The 26,696-nt window shown below is 46.0% G+C and overlaps 1 protein-coding gene and 3 non-coding genes across 4 annotated transcripts in view; 2 read left to right on the forward strand and 2 right to left on the reverse strand.

The window, feature by feature from the left end:
* The window catches only part of LOC130124474 (double-stranded RNA-specific editase B2-like), a 31,356-nt gene extending 22,524 nt beyond the window's left edge, over positions 1-8,832 (reverse strand). The window contains exons 1-3 of the mRNA XM_056293927.1: positions 8,709-8,832; positions 4,085-4,171; positions 2,804-3,753 (exon numbers count right to left, since the gene is read on the reverse strand). Coding sequence (XP_056149902.1) covers positions 2,804-3,753; positions 4,085-4,171; positions 8,709-8,832 — 1,161 coding nt within the window. The remainder of the gene's footprint in view (positions 1-2,803; positions 3,754-4,084; positions 4,172-8,708) is intronic.
* A 2,567-nt stretch (positions 8,833-11,399) lies between these two features.
* trnas-cga (transfer RNA serine (anticodon CGA)) lies at positions 11,400-11,481 on the reverse strand. Its single transcript has one exon. It is a non-coding gene; the product is annotated as a tRNA-Ser (tRNA).
* Positions 11,482-22,680: 11,199 nt separating this feature from the next.
* trnas-uga (transfer RNA serine (anticodon UGA)) lies at positions 22,681-22,763 on the forward strand. Its single transcript has one exon. It is a non-coding gene; the product is annotated as a tRNA-Ser (tRNA).
* A 2,147-nt stretch (positions 22,764-24,910) lies between these two features.
* Positions 24,911-24,992, forward strand: trnas-uga (transfer RNA serine (anticodon UGA)). Its single transcript has one exon. It is a non-coding gene; the product is annotated as a tRNA-Ser (tRNA).
* Positions 24,993-26,696: the final 1,704 nt, after the last annotated feature.

Consider the following 26,696-nt stretch of genomic DNA (forward strand, 5'->3'; position numbering starts at 1 on the left):
ACTATTTCAAACAAGCCCGTATCCAGCCCCTTTCAAAAAAACCTGGCCTCGATCCAACACTCCCTCATAATTACGGACCATCTCTAAATTACTCTTTCTCTCAGATATCACGGAAAAGGCTGTTGCTAAACAGCTACTGGAAATAGTGGAAGCTAATGACATTCTTGACCCAATTCAATCTGGTTTTCGACAGCTGCACAGTACTGAAACTGCTTTGCTGAAAGTCACTAATGATATGCTTATGGAGGCAGATTCTGGTCATCACTCAGTTTTTAGTATTGACTTGTCTGCTGCCTTTGACACTATTAATCATACCGCCTTGCTGGATAGACTAAAGCAATGGGTCAGCATAAATGGAACTGCCCTCCGATGGTTTTCCTCATGTCTTACAGAGAGGTCTTTCAGGGTTGCTATTAGTGTAATGATTTTGTGTCATTGTCGGCTCATATGTCATGTGGGTTCCCACAAGGTTCAATCCTTGGTCCCATTTTGTTCAGCTTGTATATGCTTCCCCTTGGTCATATTATTCATCAGTTTAAGATTGTTGCCTACCACTGTTATACACACGACAACCAGCTTTAAATTTGACGAGCTTATAAATCTGGATATTCTCCATTGTTGCCTTAATGCTATCAAAGATTGGATGTCACTGAATTTTTTTTACGGCTGAATACGGACAAAACAGAAATCTTGGTTATTGGCCCGGACCAAGTTTCAAAGAGTATTAGTCCATATCTCAGGCACTTAGCAGGGAATATAAAACCATCTGCTTGAAATCTCGGTGTTGTGTTTGAACAAAATCTGAATTTTAACCATCACATCAAGAAATTGGTTCAGTCATGTTTTTTACAATTCACGAGTATTGCCAAAATTAGTTCAGCATTGCCTAAGAACATTGTAGAGCAATCATCTATGCTTTCATCTCGTCCCACCTGGATTAATGTAATTCCACATTTTCTTGTTTAAGCAAGTCTGCAGTTGCTTGACTGCAACTGGTTCAGAACACGGCGGCCAGCCTTTTGACAAACACTAAACGAAGAAAGCATATTACCCCATTCTGGCCCACTTACATTGACTTCCTGTATGCTTCAGAATTCAGTTCAAGATCCTCCTGGTCACATTTCAAAGCCCTCCATGGCATGGCACCCTCTTATATTTCTGAATTTATAACCCAATACTCTGCACCAAGATTACTCAGACCTTCTGACCAGCTGCTCTTAACAGTCTCATGGTCCAGGCTCAGAAGAAAGGGGGATTGTGCTTTGACCATTCTAGCTCCCAACAGTATGGAATCGCCTCCCCCTCTCTGTCAGGTCAGCTGAGTCTGTATCACATTTGAAAAAACTTTTAAAAAGCCCAGTGGTATAGGCTGGCATTTTTATAAGCTTGTTACTCTGCAATTGCTATTGATGTTATTTGTCTTTTAATTTTGTTGTTTGTTAATATTGCTTTTATTGTTGAGTGTCTTTCCATTTTATAAATTGTATTTTTTTACTTGCTGTTTTCATGCTGTGTACTTAGGCATTTTTTTATCAACTGTGAAGCACTTTGTAACTGCTGTTTTGAAAAGTGCTGTATAGCGTTCACTGTCTGTCTGTCTATCCATCCATCCACCCATCCATCCATCCATCCATCTATGTATCTATGTATCTATCGATCGATCTATCTATCTATCTATCTATCTATCTATCTATCTATCTATCTATCTATCTATCTATCTATCTATCTATCTATCTATCTATCTATCTATCTATCTATCTATCTATCTATCTATCTATCTATCTATCTATCTATCTATCTATCTATCTATCTATCTATCTATCTATCTATCTATCTATCTATCTATCTATCTATCAATCAATCAATCAATCAATCAATCAATCAATCAATCAATCAGTCATTTGGAGGTATAAGCCTCCATGTCAGCTCTGTGTAATTAAACAGGAGATGAGTCTTGCTGGATTCTTAAAGCGTGGCAGCTTCAGACCAAAACAACACAATGGGTGGAGGCTTCAAGACATAATGAGGTTGTTTAGATGCTACAGATGGGCATGCAGGATGCTGTTCAGCTCTCTGGCCCCGGGACACGACGGACATGCAGATTTGCTGCACATCGGCCACGAATCAGCCCATTTATCCAAACCATTTAAAGAAGCAGATGACCGAGCCGGAGATAAAACCGTCAGAGGCAACGTCACTTTGTCACTTCTCCAAGCAGACGGAGCTGGTGGTTTGAGCTCTGAAAATTAGCTGAATATAGACTTTTACTGAAGGGTTGGTTGACGTCTCTTGATCCACACTGAGTGGTGCTGAGACCATCACAACCCTCTGTTAATCTTAACCCATCTACCCATGGGTTTACTATTCACTATGAACATCTCGTACAAGAATAACGATGTTACCGCCGATATGAGCTCCCCTCTGATCTCAACATCAATAAATGAATTCATTTCTACATGTATTTTACACTGATTAATACCAAATGATCAAGAGATTAAACACTTTGTTCTTGCCTCACAGCAAGAGTCCCGAGCTGGATCCAGTCTGTCAGTGTGGAGTTTGCATGGTGAGCTTAGCCTTTATCTAACCAGGTGAAGTCCCGCTGGGATTCAGAAACATTTTTCAGGGCCATCGGACCAAAAATGGTGGCATTAAACAAACAGAGTTGCAGACAGAACAGAACATACAACATAAAACGAATCATAAACTAAAATTATTATTTTTTGTTTCCCAAAAGAACAAGAAAATAACACATTAACAAACCTTACAGAGTATTGTTAAATACGAAGGCGGATGTTCTCACCTGAGGTAGTTGGTTTTTGGCTCTACTCGCGGCAAGGCCTAGAATCTTCCTCTCGGGCCCCAAGCTTACATTGTAGAGGGCTTGGAGGGCAGCCGCTGCCACCTGGGCCTTAGCCAGCCTTTTGCTGTGCCCGCATCCTTCAAATATCCTCCCTTCCAGTCGAAGTACCATGATGAAACCTCTCATGGGCCTGCCCTGTACTCTCTCGACCAGGCAGGTGTACCTGAGCCCTGGATGCAACTCATTGAGGAGTGCCACCGGGCTGAGCTGCTCTAAAAGCGACATATTAAAGGCAAGTTTTTTGGAATCTGCTGAAGAGAGCAAGTCTACGGTGAGTCGGACAAGCCGCCTACGTTTGCTCGTGCCGGAGACGAGCTCCTGTCTGCCCGCGCTGCGGCGCAGAAGGTCACGGGTTTCGCGCAACGGTGGCTGAAACTCTTTGAGGAACGCGGTTGGGATGTCCGGTTTATCAGCTGTAAAATCAGTTTGGGTGTTGGCGAAGCTCCCCATGGCGGCGTGAGCCTGGGAGGCATTGGGGAATTGGATGAAGGACTGGAGAGCCAGTTCTGCGGCCCTCATCTTGGCCTGCTTCTTCGTGGGGCCCTGGCCCTCGAAGCGCCGTCCATTTACCTCCACGCCGATGGAAAACACCGGCGCGTGAAGTGGACCTGTTGTGGACGTGATCTCGTACCGAAGACCCGGACGCAGCTCGTTCAGCTGCACCAGCGCATTTTTCTGAGTGGCGGCCCATGCCGTTCTTTTACAGGTGAAGGGGCTTTTGTACAGGAGTCGGTCTTTCCCATCAGCCAACGGCTGCTTCCTCTTCAGGGCTCTTGTCCCGCCTCTGGCAATAGTTGTACTAAAAGTGGACGGGTAGCATTTTTGGTGAAAGTCACAGTCCCCTTGGTTTTTATGGTCCTGGTTCTCTTTCACCTCCAAACTGCTGATACCTGTCGGTGATCACATTAGATACTGTTAGTGTTATTAGCATAAAGCCGGAAGTTGATGATCTGTAACAAAACCTAATGGCATATAGTATCCCTTCTGTTGGTTGAAAACGTGACCTACAACAGAGTTTCGCACTAGGTAAAAACAGCCAGATCTTAAACTGACAGTCAACTTTTATGTTTCTTTTATAAAAGAGGTAAGCAAACCCCAAGAGTCATGGTATTTTGCCAAACTATGGAGGCTCATGGAATCCTTCAATGTAAATAACAACAAAAATAAGCCTTTTTTATTGGAAAGAGTAATAATTTAGTTCAAGTAGGGTAAGCTATTTACTTGAATTGTCCGCATCTTCGGCTGACGTTGCTCCATCGTCCCTGGGTTTCATGGGATGGATGAGGTCTGATGATGTGCCGCTTCGCTCTGAAAGATCAACGCACATACAGGCGGTCACTGAGCTATTTCTCCTACAACACGATGCGACATCAACATGTCACTTCTGTCCAGACCAGCACTTTACCATCACCTACTCTGACCCGTCGCTCACATTTCACTTTTTGAGAAACGGGCCCAACTGCAGAGTCACAACTCTGTTCAAACCACATGGTTTGATATTCCCTCCCCCACCTTAAAGGTAATGAAAAGGGTTGAGGTAAACACATTTGCGCTGATAGTGCAAACGTCACGTGTGAGGTTGGGAAGACCATTAGAGCTTGGGGTTGAAGGGATGGAGCAAAAACAAACAGAGCGGCAGCTCGGAGCCGGCCGGGGTAATTGAAAGGTGTAGGCGATAAGGGGGCCAAGGTTTTTCATGGAGGAAGGACCCGAGGAGCTTGAACAGAATGAGAAGCTCGGGCCCTCTTTTGGAAACCAGTTCACACAACTTTGTGAATCCAGCCATCGATGGTTTATCGCTAAATGTGGCGCGGCTGTGGTGAGTTCAGGGGACTTGGCGAATGACTGGAAGGTCCTAGAAAAACAGCGATTCTCCTCATTCGGGTCTCTATATTCCCCCTGATGTTTTTTCAAATGCAAATATTTTTTTTCCATTATAAAAATACATTTTAAAATGGGGATAAGATTAAGAATACTTAAGGAATGGCAGTGTTTTTCATTTTAGCATGCGATATGTTGACGAACACACCTCGATATGACGCGCCCGTCTTCAAAAAGGTGGCAAAAAGGATAAAATCAGTTCCAAGTATGAGGGAAGCGATGAAGTGGTGGATTCTGAGGCTTTCTGATTAAACGGTTCAACGTTCGAAGGATCTCTGGCGCTCAAACAGACTCAAGGACAGAAGCCCGAATGACACGAGAAGCCTCGGGACGCCACAGCTTTTGGTAGCGTTTCAGAGACAATGTTGGGTGGAAGCTTCTGCAGTGGGGATTTTACACATGAGAACTGAGAAAACCCAATCGCTGATAAACATAATATAGAGAAACAGAAATAGATAAAAACTAGACTCCATAAAGTTTAAATAGTATCGACTAGACTGAAATGATTTGGCTGTTGTGACCATAACAAAAATATAATGCTAACAGTAACATATGTATATGGAGACTAACAGATATTATTCTGATACAACTGGAAACATGGCTCTCTGGGCGCCATCTCTCCTGATTAGTATAGGGCAAAAGAGGAGAAATTCTGTTTTGTTTAATTCAGTTTAATATATCACTTCCCCGTCACATAAACATTGTAATGGGAATGATGATGAGGCTGAGAGTGGTGGTGATGATGAGGGCTGAGAGTGGTGGCGATGATGAGGTTGAGAGTGGTGGTGATGATGAGGCTGAGAGTGGTGGCGATGATGAGGCTGAGAGTGGTGGCGATGATGAGGCTGAGAGTGGTGGCGATGATGAGGCTGAGAGTGGTGGCGATGATGAGGCTGAGAGTGGTGGTGATGATGAGGCTGAGAGTGGTGGTGATGATGAGGCTGAGAGTGGTGGCGATGATGAGGCCTGAGAGTGGTGGCGATGATGAGGCTGAGAGTGGTGGCGATGATGAGGCTGAGAGTGGTGGCGATGATGAGGCTGAGAGTGGTGGCGATGATGAGGCTGAGAGTGGTGGTGATGATGAGGCTGAGAGTGGTGGTGATGATGAGGCTGAGAGTGGTGGTGATGATGAGGCCTGAGAGTGGTGGCGATGATGAGGCTGAGAGTGGTGGCGATGATGAGGTTGAGAGTGGTGGCGATGATGAGGCTGAGAGTGGTGGCGATGATGAGGCTGAGAGTGGTGGTGATGATGAGGCTGAGAGTGGTGGTGATGATGAGGCTGAGAGTGGTGGCGATGATGAGGTTGAGAGTGGTGGTGATGATGAGGCTGAGAGTGGTGGTGATGATGAGGCTGAGAGTGGTGGCGATGATGAGGCTGAGAGTGGTGGCGATGATGAGGCTGAGAGTGGTGGTGATGATGAGGCTGAGAGTGGTGGTGATGATGAGGCTGAGAGTGGTGGTGATGATGAGGCTGAGAGTGGTGGTGATGATGAGGCTGAGAGTGGTGGCGATGATGAGGCTGAGAGTGGTGGTGATGATGAGGCTGAGAGTGGTGGCGATGATGAGGCTGAGAGTGGTGGCGATGATGAGGTTGAGAGTGGTGGCGATGATGAGGTTGAGAGTGGTGGCGATGATGAGGCTGAGAGTGGTGGCGATGATGAGGTTGAGAGTGGTGGCGATGATGAGGCTGAGAGTGGTGGTGATGATGAGGCCTGAGAGTGGTGGTGATGATGAGGCTGAGAGTGGTGGTGATGATGAGGCTGAGAGTGGTGGTGATGATGAGGCTGAGAGTGGTGGTGATGATGAGGCTGAGAGTGGTGGTGATGATGAGGCCTGAGAGTGGTGGTGATGATGAGGCTGAGAGTGGTGGTGATGATGAGGCTGAGAGTGGTGGTGATGATGAGGCCTGAGAGTGGTGGTGATGATGAGGTTGAGTGGTGGTGATGATGAGGGCTGAGAGTGGTGGTGATGATGAGGCTGAGAGTGGTGGTGATGATGAGGCTGAGAGTGGTGGTGATGATGAGGCCTGAGAGTGGTGGCGATGATGAGGCTGAGAGTGGTGGCGATGATGAGGTTGAGAGTGGTGGCGATGATGAGGCTGAGAGTGGTGGTGATGATGAGGCTGAGAGTGGTGGTGATGATGAGGCTGAGAGTGGTGGTGATGATGAGGCCTGAGAGTGGTGGCGATGATGAGGCTGAGAGTGGTGGCGATGATGAGGTTGAGAGTGGTGGCGATGATGAGGCTGAGAGTGGTGGTGATGATGAGGCTGAGAGTGGTGGTGATGATGAGGCTGAGAGTGGTGGTGATGATGAGGCTGAGAGTGGTGGCGATGATGAGGCTGAGAGTGGTGGCGATGATGAGGCTGAGAGTGGTGGTGATGATGAGGCTGAGAGTGGTGGCGATGATGAGGCTGAGAGTGGTGGCGATGATGAGGCTGAGAGTGGTGGTGATGATGAGGCTGAGAGTGGTGGTGATGCTGAGGCTGAGAGTGGTGGTGATGATGAGGCTGAGAGTGGTGGCGATGATGAGGTTGAGAGTGGTGGTGATGATGAGGCCTGAGAGTGGTGGTGATGATGAGGCCTGAGAGTGGTGGTGATGATGAGGCCTGAGAGTGGTGGCGATGATGAGGCTGCGAGTGGTGGCGATGATGAGGCTGAGAGTGGTGGTGATGATGAGGCCTGAGAGTGGTGGTGATGATGAGGCCTGAGAGTGGTGGCGATGATGAGGCTGCGAGTGGTGGCGATGATGAGGCTGAGAGTGGTGGTGATGATGAGGCCTGAGAGTGGTGGTGATGATGAGGCCTGAGAGTGGTGGCGATGATGAGGCTGAGAGTGGTGGCGATGATGAGGCTGAGAGTGGTGGTGATGATGAGGCCTGAGAGTGGTGGCGATGATGAGGCTGAGAGTGGTGGTGATGCTCATCATCAAGGAAGAAGAGTGCTGGCACTGCCAATGTACTGAGGACTAGGACGTAGCGACCCTGGCGGTAGCGGCCCTGAGGATCGCACCCCCCCCCCCGGACAACGACAACAACCCCCTGGTTGGCAGTGACGGCAGCCACCAGGTTTCCTCCCCAGCAGCAAATGACGACGACAGCTTGGAATCCCCAGCAGTTCTGATGTGGCCAGAGCCAAGATCCTGTCCTCTTCCGGGTCCAGGATTGGGTGGGGGCAGGCCAACGATCAAGGTGGGCAGTAGTATCATCATTATGCCCTGTCGGTTCCCAGCTGATGGGTTGTTTGTCTGTTGCTCTGCTTGCTTTTAACTTTTTAAACTTTTTAAACTTTTAACTGAAATAACTAACAACTTAACAACCCCTTGGTGGGTTTTATTCATCAGCTCCTGCACTGACTTCATCGCGCTGAAGCCTCTGATTCTGTAGCGTTGGGGCTGTGTGTGGCTTGTCTCCGGCCTGTGGCTAAGCTAACCAAACAATTATGCCAACGTTACCCTGTGAGGACTGTGTGCTACCAAAGAAAGCAAATAGAAAGGCCGCCGGCCTTGACGAGGATGTTCAACGGCTTTCTGATGAACTCCAGAAGAGGAAGAAGGAAGACATTTTATTTTGTCATTGCACCTTACAATAAATTGTATTCTTACAATGGACTTGGTTCTCCGCATTTAACCCACCCTATTGTAGGAGCAGTCCTGTGCCGAATCACCGCAGATGTTACCGGTTACACGGTGGTTAGTGTTACTGCTATGTGCAAGGTTTAAAGTAGTACAGTTGATGTCCTGAAGACAACATTTTACACCATGAGTGAAGCGATGTGCACATATCATCGGTTGCGCAGGGTCGATGGTGTGGTTTTTCTGTTAGTAAAAAGGGCACGTTCTAGAAGTCGTGTGGTGCATGGGGCACAGGAACTGCTATAAAAAAGGAAGATCCTCTCTCTGCCCGAGCTTTTGCCACTGCAAACCCCTATTTTACTACAATAAAGACACAACAAGTATTCCTTCTGACTTTTCATGCGCAACGCGTGAGAGTTTCCAGGTTTAAGCTGGTGTAGGTCGGGCAGGGAACGACTCTGCTCCCCCTTGGTGAGGGTTCCTATGCCGAGAATGGGGAAGAGTGGAACGACAGACATCTCTAAGTTCCTGGGAAAACCAGCAGCCAATAACTCAAATGTTTCAGTCGGTTTTATGAGTCTGACTCAGTTTTACTGGCCACATTTGATCAAATACAAGGAATTTGACTTGGTGCTTTGCTCAACAAAGTACACAACAAGATAAGAGGCGTGTAAACGAAGACGGCTAAGTGTAAGGTTACGATATGCAAAACCAAATACGAGAAGGTAATAAAAATAACGACTATTCGTGCAGATCCAAGTAACAGCAATATTAGAGATCTGCAGTATCAGAAGATGTGTTGCACAAGTTAGTCATTGTTAGTTACTGGTGGGTGCAGGAGTGCAAATAGGATGAAAGTGATGAAAGATGGTATTAAAAATATGAAAGTATATAAAATAGAGTATATGGCATATTTACCATGTTAACATCCAGTTGCACGCAACCAAAGTCTCAACCCTGGTCAGTTTTCCTATTGACTGTCTCCTTCTGGATTTGGTTTCCTGAAGCTGTCATTCACTTTTTCTCTCCAATTGTATCCAGCAAATTACCCCACTCTTCTGAGCCGTCCCGGTCGCTGCTCCACCCCCTCTGCCGATCCGGGGAGGGCTGCAGACTACCACGTGCCTCCTCCCATACATGTGGAGTCGCCAGCCGCTTCTTTTCACCTGACAGTGAGGAGTTTCTCCAGGGGGACGTAGCACGTGGGAGGATCACGCTATTCCTCCCAGTTCCCCCTTCCCCCCAAAACAGGCGCCCTGATCGATCAGAGGAGGCGCTAGTGCAGTGACACATAACCACATCCGGCTTCCCACCCGCAGACACGGCCAATTGTGTCTGTAGGGACGCCCGAGCAAGCCGGAGGTGACACGGGGGTTCGAACCAGCGAGCCTCGTGTTGGTGGGCAACAGAAGAGACCGCTACACTACCTGGATGCCCCATTGTTTTTTGTTTTGATTCTGCATTTAGTGTTTTCTTTCCATTTCTGCGATGCTCCTAGCACAGAAATTGGTCCTCATTAGCGCAGATTACCTGAGGTTTAAACCTAATGAGCTGCACGTATGTAATTACTCATATTCTGTCGCTAGAGAACAATACTGTAACGTGCATGGATAAGAAGACACGCTGGCCGCTGGCTGGCGGGTCTGACCCTGTAGTCCAGCGGTTAGCGATGCCTCCTGCGGTGCGGGCGATACGGGTTCGCGTCCCGGCCGCGGCAGTTCCTGTGGTTGCATTGTCCCCCGAATTCGCTACAATACGCTAAAAGAGAAAACCTCTAGTCTTGTGACTTAGAAAGCCTACGAATGAAGTGGATTTGTGGGCAATGTCACCAGTTGGAGACCGGTTTTGCTACTGGCTTCGTTAGAGGGCGACACCTTTTTAAAGAATCTGACTGAATAGTTTTCCGACCACATAACAGCTGACTATAGGAATGTCACCTTTACAGCGTTTGGCCCGTCTTTACCACCAGTCACCAATAACGCCGGAGGGTGGCGTATTCAACACAAACCTCATCTGAGTAATGAGCGGCGAGACCAGGACTTGAACTAGTGCACATTAACCTCGCGCCTCGCAGTTACGTAAGAGGCGCGTGATGCCATTAAGAGCTGGGCTGACACGAGCGAGACGGGTGGAGAACGTAATGATGATGCGCGCGCCGAGCCGGCGAGGTTCACTAGCGGGTAGAGGCGGGAGGGGTTTTAATGACCCGCATCATCTCAGCTAATGGGAGCCAATTACTTAAGCATGAAAAAGATAATAACTATGTTTGTCTTTGGGCTGCACCGTCCGACCCCGTGAGCCTTCCTTCACGTTTTGTCATTTTAACTTTAGGGCTCTCTCTCTCTCTCTCTCTCTCTCTCTCTCTCTCTCTCTCTCTCTCTCTCTCTCTCTCTCTCTCTCTCTCTCTCTCTCTCTCTCTCTCTCTCTCTCTCTCTCTCTCTCTCTCTCTCTCATCTTGGTTCCCCACGCCATTGCACTCTTGCCACCCCCTGCCAACGACTGTGTGATGGCTGCAGGAGCATCAAGCCTCTCCATGTAAAAAACTGTCACGTGCAGGCACCCCCCCCCCCATTATGCGGCTCCAGGATCGGCCTCGACACCCACCTGAGGACCCAGAGGGACGACAGTCATACTCGACCCCGAATGACCGCCGATGATGATGATGATGTCGGTTACAGCGTATGGATTTAGAACAGTGATTAGACTTGAGCCGGACTACGTGGGGTATTATAGGGTCTTGACACACACACACCCTCCAGCCAATCAGGGACCAGTATTCTCTGTTACCATGGTATAAAGTAGAATAATTACATACTGAAGCGAATTCGGGGGACAACGCAACCACAGGAACTGCCGCGGCCGGGACGCGAACCCGTATCGCCCGCACCGCAGGAGGCATCGCTAACCGCTAGACTAAAAGGGTCAGACCCGCCAGTCTTCTTATCCATGCACGTTACAATACTTAAATCTCCTTCGTTCTTACTATACACAATCAACATGCTTTGACCACAACCACAGTCGGGATTCGGATCTTACAGACTGGTCACAGTTGGAAGCTGTAGTCGCTCAGAACAACGCCTACAATCGCTGTGAGCAGGATTCGAACCTGCGCAGGGAAACCCTATTGGATTTCGAGTCCAACGCCTTAACCTCTCGGCCATCACAGCACGCATGAGTCATCGTGGCGGCCAACAAGAACCGGGCAACAAAGAAGAACCCTTCAAACCGTATGACTTCCTATATCGACGTGGACCATCGTGTGACGCGAAAACCTCATTACGTTTTGAGTGCAACGCTAATTACTCATCCTTCCACTGCGATGTGCGGTCACCTGATGACGATGAGTAGAAAGGTTTGAGGTTGTTACACTTTATTCTATCCAACAGCTTGGAACCAAAACACTCCTGGAAACTACTAATAAGACACGTTAGCCCCTAGCTAACGGGTCTGACCCTTTAGTCCCTAGCTAACGGGTCTGACCCTTTAGCCGAGCGGTTAGTGACGTCGCCTTGTGGTGCAGTACACCCCGTATCGAATCCCGCACCGGGCAAGAAAATAACCGGTTACATTGGTGGCAGCGGTGGGACCCGGAAGTGTGCGGATCCCCAGAAGTCTCTTCGGAGCGCGGGAAGAACAAAGCGCGAGGGCGCGGCTTCCGGGGAGGGTGACGACTGTAACCTACCAATAAGCCATGTTAGCCCCTAGCTAACGGGTCTGACCCTTTAGCCGAGCGGTTAGTGACGTCGCCTTGTGGTGCAGTACACTCCGTATCGAATCCCGCACCGAGCAAGAAAATAAGCGGTTACATTGGTGGCAGCGGCGGGATCCGGAAGTGTGCGGATCCTCAGAAGTCTCTTCGGAGCGCGGGAAAAACAAAACGCGAGGGCGCGGCTTCCGGGAGAGGGTGACGACTGTAAACTAGTAATAAGACCCACTGGCCGCTCGACTACAGAGTCTGACCCTTTAGCCGAGCGGTTAGCGATGTCGCCTTGTGCTGCAGGACACCTCGTATCGAATCCCGCACCGGGCAATAAAGTAACCGGTTACACTCCCCTCATTAGAGAAGAAGAGAAAACAAAGGTAAAGGATGAGGGCCGCCAGGGTCCCCGCATCACTTCATAATCCACGGCGCTGGAGTTTTTCAAACCTCAGAAAAGAAGTTTCTCCGCCCCGCTATTGTTCATGAACCTTATTTAATAGAATAATGAAATTAGGCATGGCGGCGGGGGGGAGGGGGGGGAGGAGAAAGAAGCACCCGCCATGCTGTCCGATGTGTGTTCATGGTTTGACAGCTGTGGATAATCTCATTTGCAAGGCGTAATTAATGGAAAGCGCTTTCATTTGCTAGTAATGCCTGCTGTCTTTCCTCAAGGGCAAAGAGGTGGGAAAACTTTCCGGGACACTTCCTCTCTCCTCTGCCTCGCCAGTCATTAACCATATGAAACAGTATTTTCCCGTTTTCTTTTCCATCTTTTCCCTCACTCACCTCAACTCTTAACGTCTCCGTTTATTTACCAGCCTGCACACAAACGATTCCATATCCAACTGTTCCACACACACACACGCACACACACACACACATATATATATATGAGTATATATATGAGTATATATATATATATATATATACTATATGAGTATATATGAGTATATATATATGAGTATATATATATGAGTATATATATATATATATATACATATACATATATACATATACACATATACACATATACACATACATACATACACACTCATACATACACACTCATATACACTACCGTTCAAAAGTTTGGGATCACCCAAACAATTTTGTGTTTTCCATGAAAAGTCACACTTATTCACCACCATATGTTGTGAAATGAATAGAAAATAGAGTCAAGACATTGACAAGGTTAGAAATAATGATTTGTATTTGAAATAAGATTTTTTTTACCTCAAACTTTGCTTTCGTCAAAGAATCCTCCATTTGCAGCAATTACAGCATTGCAGACCTTTGGCATTCTAGCTGTTAATTTGTTGAGGTAATCTGGAGAAATTGCACCCCACGCTTCCAGAAGCAGCTCCCACAAGTTGGATTGGTTGGATGGGCACTTCTTTGAGCAGATTGAGTTTCTGGAGCATCACATTTGTGGGGTCAATTAAACGCTCAAAATGGCCAGAAAAAGAGAACTTTCATCTGAAACTCGACAGTCTATTCTTGTTCTTAGAAATGAAGGCTATTCCATGCGAGAAATTGCTAAGAAATTGAAGATTTCCTACACCGGTGTGTACTACTCCCTTCAGAGGACAGCACAAACAGGCTCTAACCAGAGTAGAAAAAGAAGTGGGAGGCCGCGTTGCACAACTGAGCAAGAAGATAAGTACATTAGAGTCTCTAGTTTGAGAAACAGACGCCTCACAGGTCCCCAACTGGCATCTTCATTAAATAGTACCTGTTAGAGCCTGTTTGTGCTGTCCTCTGAAGGGAGTAGTACACACCGGTGTAGGAAATCTTCAATTTCTTAGCAATTTCTCGCATGGAATAGCCTTCATTTCTAAGAACAAGAATAGACTGTCGAGTTTCAGATGAAAGTTCTCTTTTTCTGGCCATTTTGAGCGTTTAATTGACCCCACAAATGTGATGCTCCAGAAACTCAATCTGCTCAAAGAAGTGCCCATCCAACCAATCCAACTTGTGGGAGCTGCTTCTGGAAGCGTGGGGTGCAATTTCTCCAGATTACCTCAACAAATTAACAGCTAGAATGCCAAAGGTCTGCAATGCTGTAATTGCTGCAAATGGAGGATTCTTTGACGAAAGCAAAGTTTGATGTAAAAAAAATCTTATTTCAAATAAAAATCATTATTTCTAACCTTGTCAATGTCTTGACTCTATTTTCTATTCATTTCACAACATATGGTGGTGAATAAGTGTGACTTTTCATGGAAAACACAAAATTGTTTGGGTGATCCCAAACTTTTGAACGGTAGTGTATATATATATATGAGTTAACTCAACCGAACTGGTTGATTTCTATGTGTTTCGTATGCAAACATAGATCCTTTTTTTTGTTGTTGGAATTTTCCTCCTTTTTCTCCCCAGTTGTACCTGGCCAATTACCCCACCCTTCCGAGCCGTCCCGGTCGCTGCTCCACCCCCTCTGCCGATGCGGGGAGGGCTGCAGACTACCACATGCCTCCTCCCATACATGTGGAGTCCCCAGCCGCTCCCCCCAGTTCCCCCTGCCCCTTTTTTAATTCCTTTTCAACCGAAAAGGAATTTAAAAAAAACACAGGGATCGTCGGTTCGAATCCCCGTGTTACCTCCGGCTTGGTCGGGCGTCCCTATAGACACAATTGGCCGTGTCTGCGGGTGGGAAACCGGATGTGGGTATGTGTCCCGGTCGCTGTACTAGCGCCTCCTCTGGTTGGTCAGGGGGGAAGGGGAACTGGAGGGAATAGCATGATCCCCCCACGCGCTACGTCCCCCTGGCGAAACTCCTCACTGTCAGGTGAAAAGAAGCGGCTGGCGACTCCACATGTATGGGAGGAGGCATGTGGTAGTCTGCAGCCCTCCCCGAATCGACAGAGGGGGTGGAGCAGAGACCGGGACAGCTCACTAGAGGGGGGTAATTGGACTTGTACAATTGGGGAGAAAAAAAGGGGGGGGGAATCCCCCCCCCAAAAAATATAGTGAACCATACTGAACTATATAACACTTTACAAACTAAATATATACTGACTGTTGCTATGCCTGACTATACAAACTATAGCTTACTGTATCAGACGTTACAGAGCTATATGTACCTATCCATACCAAACTATACCAACTCATTCCAACTATACCAAACTCCCTAACACCACTCAACTATATCTAACCATACCTAACTATACTAGAACCATACCTAACTATACTAGAACCATACCTAACTATACTAGAACCATACCTAACTATACTAGAACCATACCTAACTATACTATAACCATACCTAACTATATCTAACCATACTTAACTATACTAGAACCATACCTAACTATACTAGAACCATACCTAACTATATCTAACCATACTTAACTATACTAGAACCATACCTAACTATACTAGAACCATACCTAACTATACTAGAACCATACCTAACTATACTAGAACCATACCTAACTATATCTAACCATACTTAACTATACTAGAACCATACCTAACTATACTAGAACCATACCTAACTATACTAGAACCATACCTAACTATATCTAACCATACTTAACTATACTAGAACCATACCTAACTATACTAGAACCATACCTAACTATACTAGAACCATACCCAACTATACTAGAACCATACCTAACTATATCTAACCATACCTAATTATACTAGAATCATACCTAACTATACTAGAACCATACCTAACTATATCTAACCATACCTAACTATACTAGAACCATACCTAACTATATCTAACCATACCTAACTATAGTAGAACCATACCTAACTATACTAGAACCATACCTAACTATACTAGAACCATACCTAACTATATCTAACCATACCTAACTATACTAGAACCATACCTAACTATACTAGAACCATACCTAACTATATCTAACCATACCTAACTATATCTAACCATACCTAACTATACTAGAACCATACCTAACTATATCTAACCAAACCTAACTATACTAGAACCATACCTAACTATACTAGAACCATACCTAACTATACTAGAACCATACCTAACTATACTAGAACCATACCTAACTATATCTAACCATACTTAACTATACTAGAACCATACCTAACTATACTAGAACCATACCTAACTATATCTAACCATACCTAACTATACTAGAACCATACCTAACTATACTAGAACCATACCTAACTATATCTAACCATACCTAACTATATCTAACCATACCTAACTATACTAGAACCATACCTAACTATACTAGAACCATCCCTAACGATATCTAACCATACCTAACTATATCTAACCATACCTAACTATATCTAACCATACCTAACTATACTAGAACCATACCTAACCATACTAAACCGTCAGACAACATCGCTGTTCACCTGTGAACGAACAAAAGAAGTATTTATCTTTTTAAAACCAGCTGTGCCATTGTGTCGCCAGTTGTTTCACAACTTTGTTTTTGAGAAAACATGCAGACATATGTCATATGGTCGACTCATTGGTAGCTTTGTCATTATAAGTTAAGTTCGCTAAAAATGTGAAACATACAGTTGTGCAAATGTGCGCGCACACACACATACGCACACACACACACAAGTGCATTTTGAGAAAGAGTAAATCCATAGATGCCATGCAGGCCTCTTGTTATTAAAGTCCCTGTATTTCATTTTTCTTGGGTGTAGGCTGGTATGCTTAGCCATCGCTGTGCTTAGTGAAGCACAACCACACACTGAATGAAAAGCAGCCTATTTCAATTGTCAGTAAATCTCTCTCAGACCCCGATTATAGAGTTGCATTTGGGGAGATAAGGAATACACCACCTGGACTCTCTCCAGAGGACCAGGAAGGAGTCACAGAATGAACACTTCAGTTTGACAGTAAATATAACCCTGGATCTGACCGACAGGCATGTGGCTTTTACAAGAGGCCAAAACATGACATTAGAAATGGAAAATGAAGTAAAATCAAATCATGTGATCGAATAAAAACTGGCAGAATAATCACTATTTGATAAGTAGAATGAACGTTTCAGAATCTGTTACGGTGACATTGGTGTGGAAATACATTTCTATCTTACTTCCCGACAAGGACTAGGACAACATGACATACATGCAACAGTGCATGTGGACATTCATGCAATACATGCAACACATATACAAAGAGTAGACAAGCATACAGACAGCTGACATGCACATAGGCAGTTGATATGGATATAGGCAGCTGACATGCATACAGAAAGAAGACATGCATGCAGACAGTAGACGTGCACGCAGACAGCTGACATAAATATAGGCAACTGACATGCATACAGAAAGAAGGCATGCATGCAGCCATGCATACAGACAACAGACAATAGACATGCATATAAACAGAAGACATGCATGCAGCCAGGGGACATGCGTATAGATAGCTGACATGCATACAGAAAGACATGCATACAAACAGCTGACATGCATATAGGCAGCTGACATGCATACAGACAGAAGATGTGCATGCAGACAGCAGACATGCATGCAGAAAGAAGCCATGCATACAGACGGCAGACATGCAAAGAGACAGAAAACAGGCATGCAGCCAGCAGACATGCATGCAGAAAGAAGCCATGCATACAGACGGCAGACATGCACACAGACAGAAAACAGGCATGCAGCCAGCAGACATGCATGCAGAAAGAAGCCATGCATATAGACAGCAGACATGCATGCAGCCAGCAGACATGCATAGAGATAGCTGCCATGCATAAGACAGGTATGAAGGCCAAAGACAGAGAATAGCGACACCTGGTCCAAGGACAAGAGGATTTCACATACATAGCGAAGGGACAGTGTTAAAATCTAGTTCATTAGTATTGTTCTAAATCCCAATTCCAGGCCCAGAGGGCTTTAGATTAACAGTGGAAAATAGATGACCCTTTCTAGCCTCACATCATTGATTCAGATGAGGGAAAACTCCGCTGAAAGAACTTTTCAGAAAACAAGTGCAAACAGGCTTTGAATATCACTGTGGTAGTGGGGGTGCGGTTAAGCCTCGGCTCGCGGCAGAGTTTACATCCTGCAGTAAACGCACAGAGAGAAGGGAGCCACGCCGCAGCAAGCTCTGCAGGAAGAGAGCGAGGCGGCCTGTGCGAGTTAAGACTTGACAACAGAGAGTGTAAATAAAAGCCTTTGTTCCCACTGAACTTGGTGCCCATCTCTCCATCCCGAACCCTCCCCACTGGCAACAGGCTTGCCACAGTCACTCTGCATGAAATATGTTCATTATGCATCGAATACAACCTAAATAAGTATTAGCAAGGAATATTTTCATGAGTAAGCCTAATCCATATTTGTGAAGACATCCAGAACGACAGAGGGCGGGAAGATCTGAACCAACGATGTCAAACGGGTTGCAGTGTCTGGAGAGGCTCCACAGGGAACGAACAGGGGGATGATTTGAATTAAAGTCGTGCACGGTTTGAGGGACTTGCTGCAAACAAACACTCATTTTTCCTGAGAATCAGTAAGAATTCATCGCCTCTGGTTCCTTTTAGTTTCAAGAGGGCAGCGGTTATATGCAGATTCACCATTTTTCAGAAGCAACCAGTTAAATTACATTTCACGACATGAGAGAAATTACTTTCTGAGGCCAAATGAAACCGACTGTAAACTTAGGAGGATGTTTTGTTCATATCTGAACTATGAAGAAACAGGGTTTCTTCTGCCTCCAGACAGTCGTCCAAGAATACAACTTCCCCTTCTGCAACTACTTATTTATTCACTACTAAAACTAAATTTCACAGATCCATTTGACAGACGTCTCGACAGTAAGCCAGAATTTCTGCCTCAAATTTACACATTGCAGTTAACATTAAATTGCTCCCTCAACAAGTAATTTCTATTCCTCATATTGACGTCACTAATTATCACAATTAAAATGTAGTAGCAGTGAGACTTATTAGGATGAAGAATATTCAACACATGTCAAATAACCGCCCAGCTTTTCCTCTGCCTGATATAAAAATACACTAAGCACACAAGCCTTACAGATCCTGAGTGCTTCATCATTATTGTTCGTTGTGTTTAAAAACTCCATAGTATGCTAAACTGGTTGTGTCGGGCGGGGCCGTGGTTCAATATTAGTTTAGGTGGAGGGAAAATGAGATGTGGTTCATCTGGACAAACGGGACCACCTACAATAACCTCTCAGCATGTTCATCCATCTCACCTTTACCCCGTAAAGTTTGCATTTTGCTGACTGCTTCTGGATCTGAACTGGCCTGATCCGTCATGGTATGTATAGTTTTCCAGGAACAGGATTAATACAGCCTGAGGAGGCAGTTTAGTCTGACTGCCTGTCCCACCTCTGACTGCCTGTCCCACCTCTGACTGCCTGTCCCACCTCTGACTGACTGTCCCACCTCTGACTGCCTGTTTCATTCAGCTTTTGAATGCTAGTGTTCAGTGTTCCTTACACTCTGATCAAGGATCGGCTCTGAGCCCTTTCTTGTTTGCGATGGTGACGGACAGGTTGACGGACGTGATCAGGCAGGAGTCTCCGTGAACTATGCTGCTTGCAGATGACATTGTGATCTGTGGTGAGAGTAGGGTGCAGGTGGAGGAGAGCCTGGAGAGGTGGAGGTATGCACTGGAGAGAAGAGGAATGAAAGTCAGCAGGAGCAAGACAGAATACCTATGCATGAATGAGAGGGAGGACGGTGGGATGGTGAGGATGCAAGGAGTGGAGGTGATGAAGGTGGATGAGTTTAAATACTTGGGGTCAACTGTTCAAAGTAACGGGGAGTGCAGAAGAGAGGTGAAGAAGAGAGTGCAGGCAGGGTGGAGTGGGTGGAGAAGAGTGTCAGGAGTGATGTGTGACAGAAGGGTACCAGCAAGAGTTAAAGGGAAGGTTTACAGGATGGTTGTGAGACCAGCTATGTTGTATGGTTTGGAGACAGTGGCACTGATGAGAGGACAGGAGGTGGAGCTGGAGGTGACAGAGTTGAAGATGATAAGATTTTCAAACAGTTCAAACCAAACTCTTCCTATAACTGGAGCGCAGTCTTTCACACCGCTGTGGAGGAACTCTGGCCCACTCTTCTTCGCAGAACTGCTGTAATTCAGCGACGTTGGTGGGTTTTGGAGCATGAACTGCTGGTCTAAGGTCCTGCCACAGCACCTCGATGGGGTTCACCTCAGGACTTTGACCAGGCCGCTCCAAAACCTTCGTTTTGTTTCTTATGAACCATTCTGAGGTGGACTTACTCTTGTGTTTTGGATCATTGTCCTGCTGCATAACTCAATAACCCTTCAGCTCCAGATCACAGACTGATGACCTGGCAGTCTCGTCCAGAATCCTCTGGCGGGGAGCAGAATTCGTGGTTCCTTCATTACGGAAGGTCTTCCAGGCCCTGAAGCAGCAAAGCATCTCCACACCACCACCACTACGTTTGACTGTTGGTATGACCTTCTTCTTGTGTAATGCTGTGTTTGCTTTACGCCAGACGTAATGGGGGCCCGTATCTTCCAACAAGTAAAACTTTTGATTCGTCTGTCCAAAGGAAATTATCATCCCAAAAGGCGTAGGCATCATAAATGTGCTTTTTTTTGCATATGTGAGATGAGCACAAATGTTTCTCTAAGCTAGCAGTGGGTTGTGCCTTGCAACTCTCCCATGAACTCCATTCTTGCCCGGTCTCTTTCTTTCAGGAACGATGACCTTCGCCCTGGCTAGAGAGGCCTGCAGTTCTTTAGATGTGTCCCGAGTGACTTCCTGGATGATGGTGCCTTTGGAGGACTTTTGGTAGGCCGGCCACTCCTGGGAAGATCACCACAGTTCCACGTTTTCTCCAGACTCAGGGAACGGGCAGGCAACATCACTGCAGACCCATCACACCCTGGTCACAACCTGTTCCAACTCCTCCCCTCTGGTGGGCGCTACAGAGCACTGTTCCCCAAAACAACCAGATATAAAAACCGTTTCTTTCAGCTGGCTGTCATTCAAATGAATGCTTAACACTGTCAAATAAATCCAACCATGTTGTATATACTGTACGGCAGTGGTTCTCAACCTTTTTGGGGTCCTGGACCCCCTGCGTATTTCTGATCTACCCTGAGGGCCCCTCCACCTGATCTTGGGGGAGGGGGGTTGCAATTTGATAGAAACAGTAGAAACTGCATTTTAAATTGCATTATAGCATTTATTCACTCTTTGGGGCAAAAATAAGAGCTTTCAGTTGTAACTTAGATATAGTTAACAAAACAGAATTCTTATGTAGTAACTTTCAGATATATGTAACAAAACAGAATATGTATTCAGTAACTTTCAGATATATGTAACAAAACAGAATATGTATTCAGTAACTTTCAGATATATGTAACAAAACAGAATATGTATTCAGTAACTTTCAGATATATGTAACAAAACAGAATATGCATTCAGTAACTTTCAGATATATGTAACAAAACAGAATATGTATTCAGTAACTTTCAGATATATGTAACAAAACAGAATTTTTATGCAGTAACTTTTAACAATGCAAACGGGGGCGAGATCTCTTATTAAAATACAACAAATTACACTTGTGAAACAGATGTAATTAGAGAAAAAAGTCCTGCTACCCTTTATAGTCTAGGTAGATAAAGGTCTCAGTCACATTTGAGTAAAATAATCCTGTTTCTATAAATGTCATAGGATCTTTTTTTTAAAGATATTTTATTTTCACGGACCCCTTGCAATTACACCACGGACCACTAGGGGTCCGCGGACCCCCGGTTGAGAAACACTGCTGTACGGTACATTGTGCATATACTGGTACGCTCTGTGTCATGTCCATCTACCTCAGGCATGTATGTAAGTAACCCGCTAACATCTATTTCAGCATCTCTGATATATTCTCTTCACCACTGCACTTTGTCGCCTCTTATTTCACCTGTGTAAGTCAGTCCTTGCGTATATATCTGAAGATTGTTGTGTTGTAGTGTTATTCTATGGTAAGTGCACAGAGAGCCACGAAACCGGAGTGAAATTCCACGCATGCGCAAACCTGCATGGCCAGTAAACCTGATTCTGATTCTCCATTTGGAGACAACGGCTCTTACTGTGGCTTGCTGGAGGCCCGGAGCTTCATACATTTGGTATGAAGCTCTGGAACAATTAAGTGTGACAAACATGCAAGAACAGAGGAAACCAGGAGGGGGGCAAACACTTTTTCATGGCACTGTAGATACAGATAACAGACACACAAACAGAGAGCAGACACTCCTACAGAAGAGGACAGGAGCAGAGACAGAAACGCCAGGGTTTTGGGTTGTTTTGTCCTCTGCAAGTGTCTGACAGTAATCCTCTGCCACTGTGATAAGCACGGAGGAAATGACAGGATGTGTGCAGCATGGAGAACGTGGGTAATAGTCTCGTCCGTCCAGATTGGACACACGGGAATAGACAGACGTCCCCAAAGAATACGTGTGAAGGACTGTGAACGGGGTTGGTTGCCTCTCGGTGGGAACTGTTGTCCCTGTTTGTCACGAGGAACAACATGTAGGGAATAATCAATGGCACGTGAATGTCATTTGAATGTTTTGGGGGTTTTCACTGCATCCCTTGTACCTGTCACACAGCATAGTCCACTGATCAACCAGGGCAATGACTAGATTGTGCGCTCGTTACACGTTTTTGTGTTTTTCTCAACACCACGACTTGAGGAGTTCTCGAGCTGTGATGGCCGAGAGGTTAAGGCGTTGGACTTGAAATCCAATGGGGGGATCCCCGCGCAGGTTCAAATCCTGCTCACAGCGAGAGTTGTGTAACAGTGATGTTGGAGACATGGTTTGCTGAGCTAACATCTACATCTTCCCGGTTGATTATAACTTTAACCTCTTCCACAGCTTAACACACCTTACATTATCACAGCACTGTGAATCAGTTCATCTGGACACAACGTTTATTGACAGAAAAACTTCCCATCACTCATCTAAATGACGTCCTCAGCCTCAACTGAGTGCAGGAATCCCCCCTTATAAACAACACAGTGGCATAAGGGCCGAAACCAACGATTGGTTTCATATGCAAATTGCCGTGAGCATTAACTAGAGGTACAATGGCCATGTGTACTACTCACAGAGGATTTGGAAATGTTTGCAATCACAGCGTTGGAAGATGGTGGCAGATGTACTCTTAGCCCCCCCCCCCTCGGTTCTGTCACGTATCGGGAAAGAACCCAAAAGCAGACAAGACAACTAGGTAAGGGAAGAACCCAGTCTTTATTGAAGTGACCAATCTCGGGGGTAGAGCAGGAGGTGGCTCTGTGGCAGGCAGGCAGGAGTCCATGAATGGCGACATTCCAGCAAAGACTGGTCCATAGTGGAGGCCTTTTAAGGATGAGGGCGATTGCCGGGGTGAAGCAGGTGTCAGCTGGCGTAGCAGATGTCAGCTGGCGTAGCAGGTGTCAGCTGGTGTAGCAGGTGTCAGCTGGTGTAGCAGGTGTCAGCTGGCGTAGCAGGTGTCAGCTGGTGTAGCAGGTGTCAGCTGGCGCAGCAGGTGTCAGCTGGTGTAGCAGGTGTCAGCTGGTGGTGCAGGTGTCAGCTGGCGTAGCAGGTGTCAGCTGGTGGTGCAGGTGTCAGCTGGCGTAGCAGGTGTCAGCTGGCGTAGCAGGTGTCAAGGGTGAGAGGCTGTGACAGGTTGAAGGAAGGTGGTTCCCTGCCACTGTGTTGCCTATAAGGGTGGGGAAACCTGCAGTCAGTTGAGACTGAAGAGGTCACGTAGATGAGCGATGAAACGTTTCCTTCTCGATATACGTTGTGTCCAGGTGAACTGATTCAGCCACCTTTGAGTTTCTTTGCTGGATTATTGAGCATGCACAAAGACACCTTGCATGAATATCAGCCTGCTTGGCCAGGCTGTACCTTACCTACAATATGTCATGTGTCATTAATAAACACTGTCCGTATATTAATAAGTGCTAATGAGAGAAGTTTGCACTCAAGTTTAATATCTGCATATGAAGCCGCTCATTGGTTTCGGTCATTATACAATGCTGTGATTGCAACGTTCCCTCGTCCTCTGTGCATAATACTCATGGCCTCTGAAGCTCAGGTTAAAGGTCACACCCATATTTGCATATCAAACTAGTCTTTGGTTTCAGTCGTTAGGCAACTGTATTGTACTGTACTTTTTTAAATTTTATGTATATATTTTCACTGGGAGTGATGAAGAAGGACAGGATCAGGAACGAGTACATTAGAGGGACAGCTCAGGTTGGACGGTTTGGAGACAAAGCAAGAGAGGCAAGATGGAGACGGTTTGGACATGTGTGGAGGAGAGATGCTGGGTATACTGGGAGAAGGATGCTGAGTATACTGGGAGAAGGATGCTGAGTATACTGGGAGAAGGATGCTGAATATGGAGCTGGCAGGGAAGAGGAGAAGAGGAAGGCCAAAGAGGAGGTTTATGGATGTGGTGAGGGAGGACATGCAGGTGGCTGGTGTGACAGAGGAAGATGCAGAGGACAGGAAGAGATGGAAACGGATGATCCGCTGTGGCGCCCCCTAACGGGAGCAGCCGAAAGTAGTAGTAGTAGTATATATATATATATATATATATATATATATATATATATATATATACACACACATATACATTTTTTCCCTCCTTTTTCTCCCCAGTTGTACTTGGCCAGTTACCCCACTCTTCCGAGCCGTCCCGGTCGCTGCTCCACCCCCTCTGCTGATCCGGGGAGGGCTGCAGACTACCACGTGCCTCCTCTGATTGACGTGGAGTCGCCAGCCACTTCTTTTCACCTGAGAGTGTGGAGTTTCACCAGGGGGACGTAGCGCGTGGGAGGATCACGCTATTACCCCCCCCCCCCCGAACAGGCGCCCCAACCGACCGGAGGAGGCGCTAGCGCAGAGACCAGGACACATACCCACATCCAATTGTCTCCGTAGCTGTGATGGCCGAGTGGTTAAGGCGTTGGACTTGAAATCCAATGGGGGTTCCCCGCGCAGGTTCGAGTCCTGCTCACAGCGAGGGTTGTACATAAAGAGTAATTGTGATGTTGAAGATGTGGTGTGTTTGCTGAGCTGGTGTGTTCGTCTCCATCAGAGAATCACTTGATTTTCTCTGGTCCATTGTAGCTTTATACATCTTCCCTGATTCAACACACTCTGCTTGAGTATCCACCTGCTCGGCCAAACTGTAGCCTCACTTTGTCTATTTCCTGCATCATGTCAAACCAAATTTCTAGTTCACTCTCAGCCTGATTCTGTGCTGTGATGGCCAAGTGGTTAAGACACTGGATTTGAAAGGTCATCAGAAGGTTAGATTTAAAATCTCACAAATTCTTTAGACGTGTTGAACAATGCCCTTGGTTGTGTTTCCAAAAGGAAGAGCTGGAAAGATGCTGTCTCACAGCATAGTCCACTGATCAACCAGGCCTAGATTGTTTGATAGTTAGATGTTTTTGTCAAGACTAAGAGTTTAAGTTTCTGAGCTGTGATGGCCATCACAGCTCAGAAACTTAAACTCTTAGTCTTGATAAAAACACATAAAAACATCTACAATCTAGGCCTGGTTGATCAGTGGACTATGCTGTGAGGTAGCATCTTTCCATCTCTTCCTTTTTCACGCCAACCACATGCATGTCCTCCCTCACCACATCCATTAACCTCCTCTTTGGCCTTCCTCTTGCCTGGCAGCTCCATCTTCAGCATCCTTCTCCCAATATACCCAGCATCTCTCCTCTACACATACCCAAACCATCTCAATCTTGCCTCTCTTGATTTGCATCCAAACCGTCCAACCTGAGCTGTCTCTCTAATATACTAATTCCTAATCCTGTCCCAACACCCATATGCGCTGACATCATTCATCATCACTCCTTCAGTTTCCAGCTTCATACTCATCACTCTGTCCAGGGCACAGTAGTATAAAAGCAGTTAAAATGTAAGCCCCATCTATTTGACCTCCTTTACAATTGGCCCGTCGGAAGCCAAAAAAGGCAGCTCCGTTATTTGTCGACAGTGTGAATTACTGTCATAGATCACCGGATTTGAGCTCAACTTGAAAGTATCAAGATGACAGTCAAGAGCCTCAGCCAGAGCATGCGAGTCTAGTGACAGAACGGAAGAGCCACACTCTTGTGGCTATCTTGATTTGCAGTTAATCCGCACGGGTGGAAACTCATACAGTGCACACAGCTGCAAGATGTGACATTCAACATAGCTTTGAGATATGAAGTGTATACAAAAAATATTGGACTACATACTACCCTCCATTGCTATGCATTTGACACTCAGGAGTTCAGATCCTTAAAGTGCAAAGGTCACTACAGAAATGTACAGGTCTGATCTTGGTGTCTTGTTTGATCCGACTCTTCCTTTTGGAAACTTGCCCAAGAGCATTGTTCGACACGTCTAAAGAATTTGAGAGATTTTAAATGTAATCTTCTGACGACCACTTGGCCAAGAGGCTAGGCCATTGGCTTTAAAATCCAATGGGGGTCCCCCGCACAGGTTCAAATCCTGCTCACAGTGAGCCTGTAAATAAACTGTCGTTCTGATGTTGAAAACATGGTATGCTTGCTGAGCTGATGTGTTCATCTACATCAGGGAGTCAATTTCTTCCCGGTCGACTTTATACATCTTGGCTGGTTTAACACACCCTGCATTAGTATCCCCCTGCTTGGCCGGGCCGTACCCTCAGCTTGTCTCTTTTCTGCATCATGTCAGTCC

The sequence above is a fragment of the Lampris incognitus genome, chromosome 14, assembly GCF_029633865.1.
Source record: "Lampris incognitus isolate fLamInc1 chromosome 14, fLamInc1.hap2, whole genome shotgun sequence".
Taxonomy (NCBI): domain Eukaryota; kingdom Metazoa; phylum Chordata; class Actinopteri; order Lampriformes; family Lampridae; genus Lampris; species Lampris incognitus.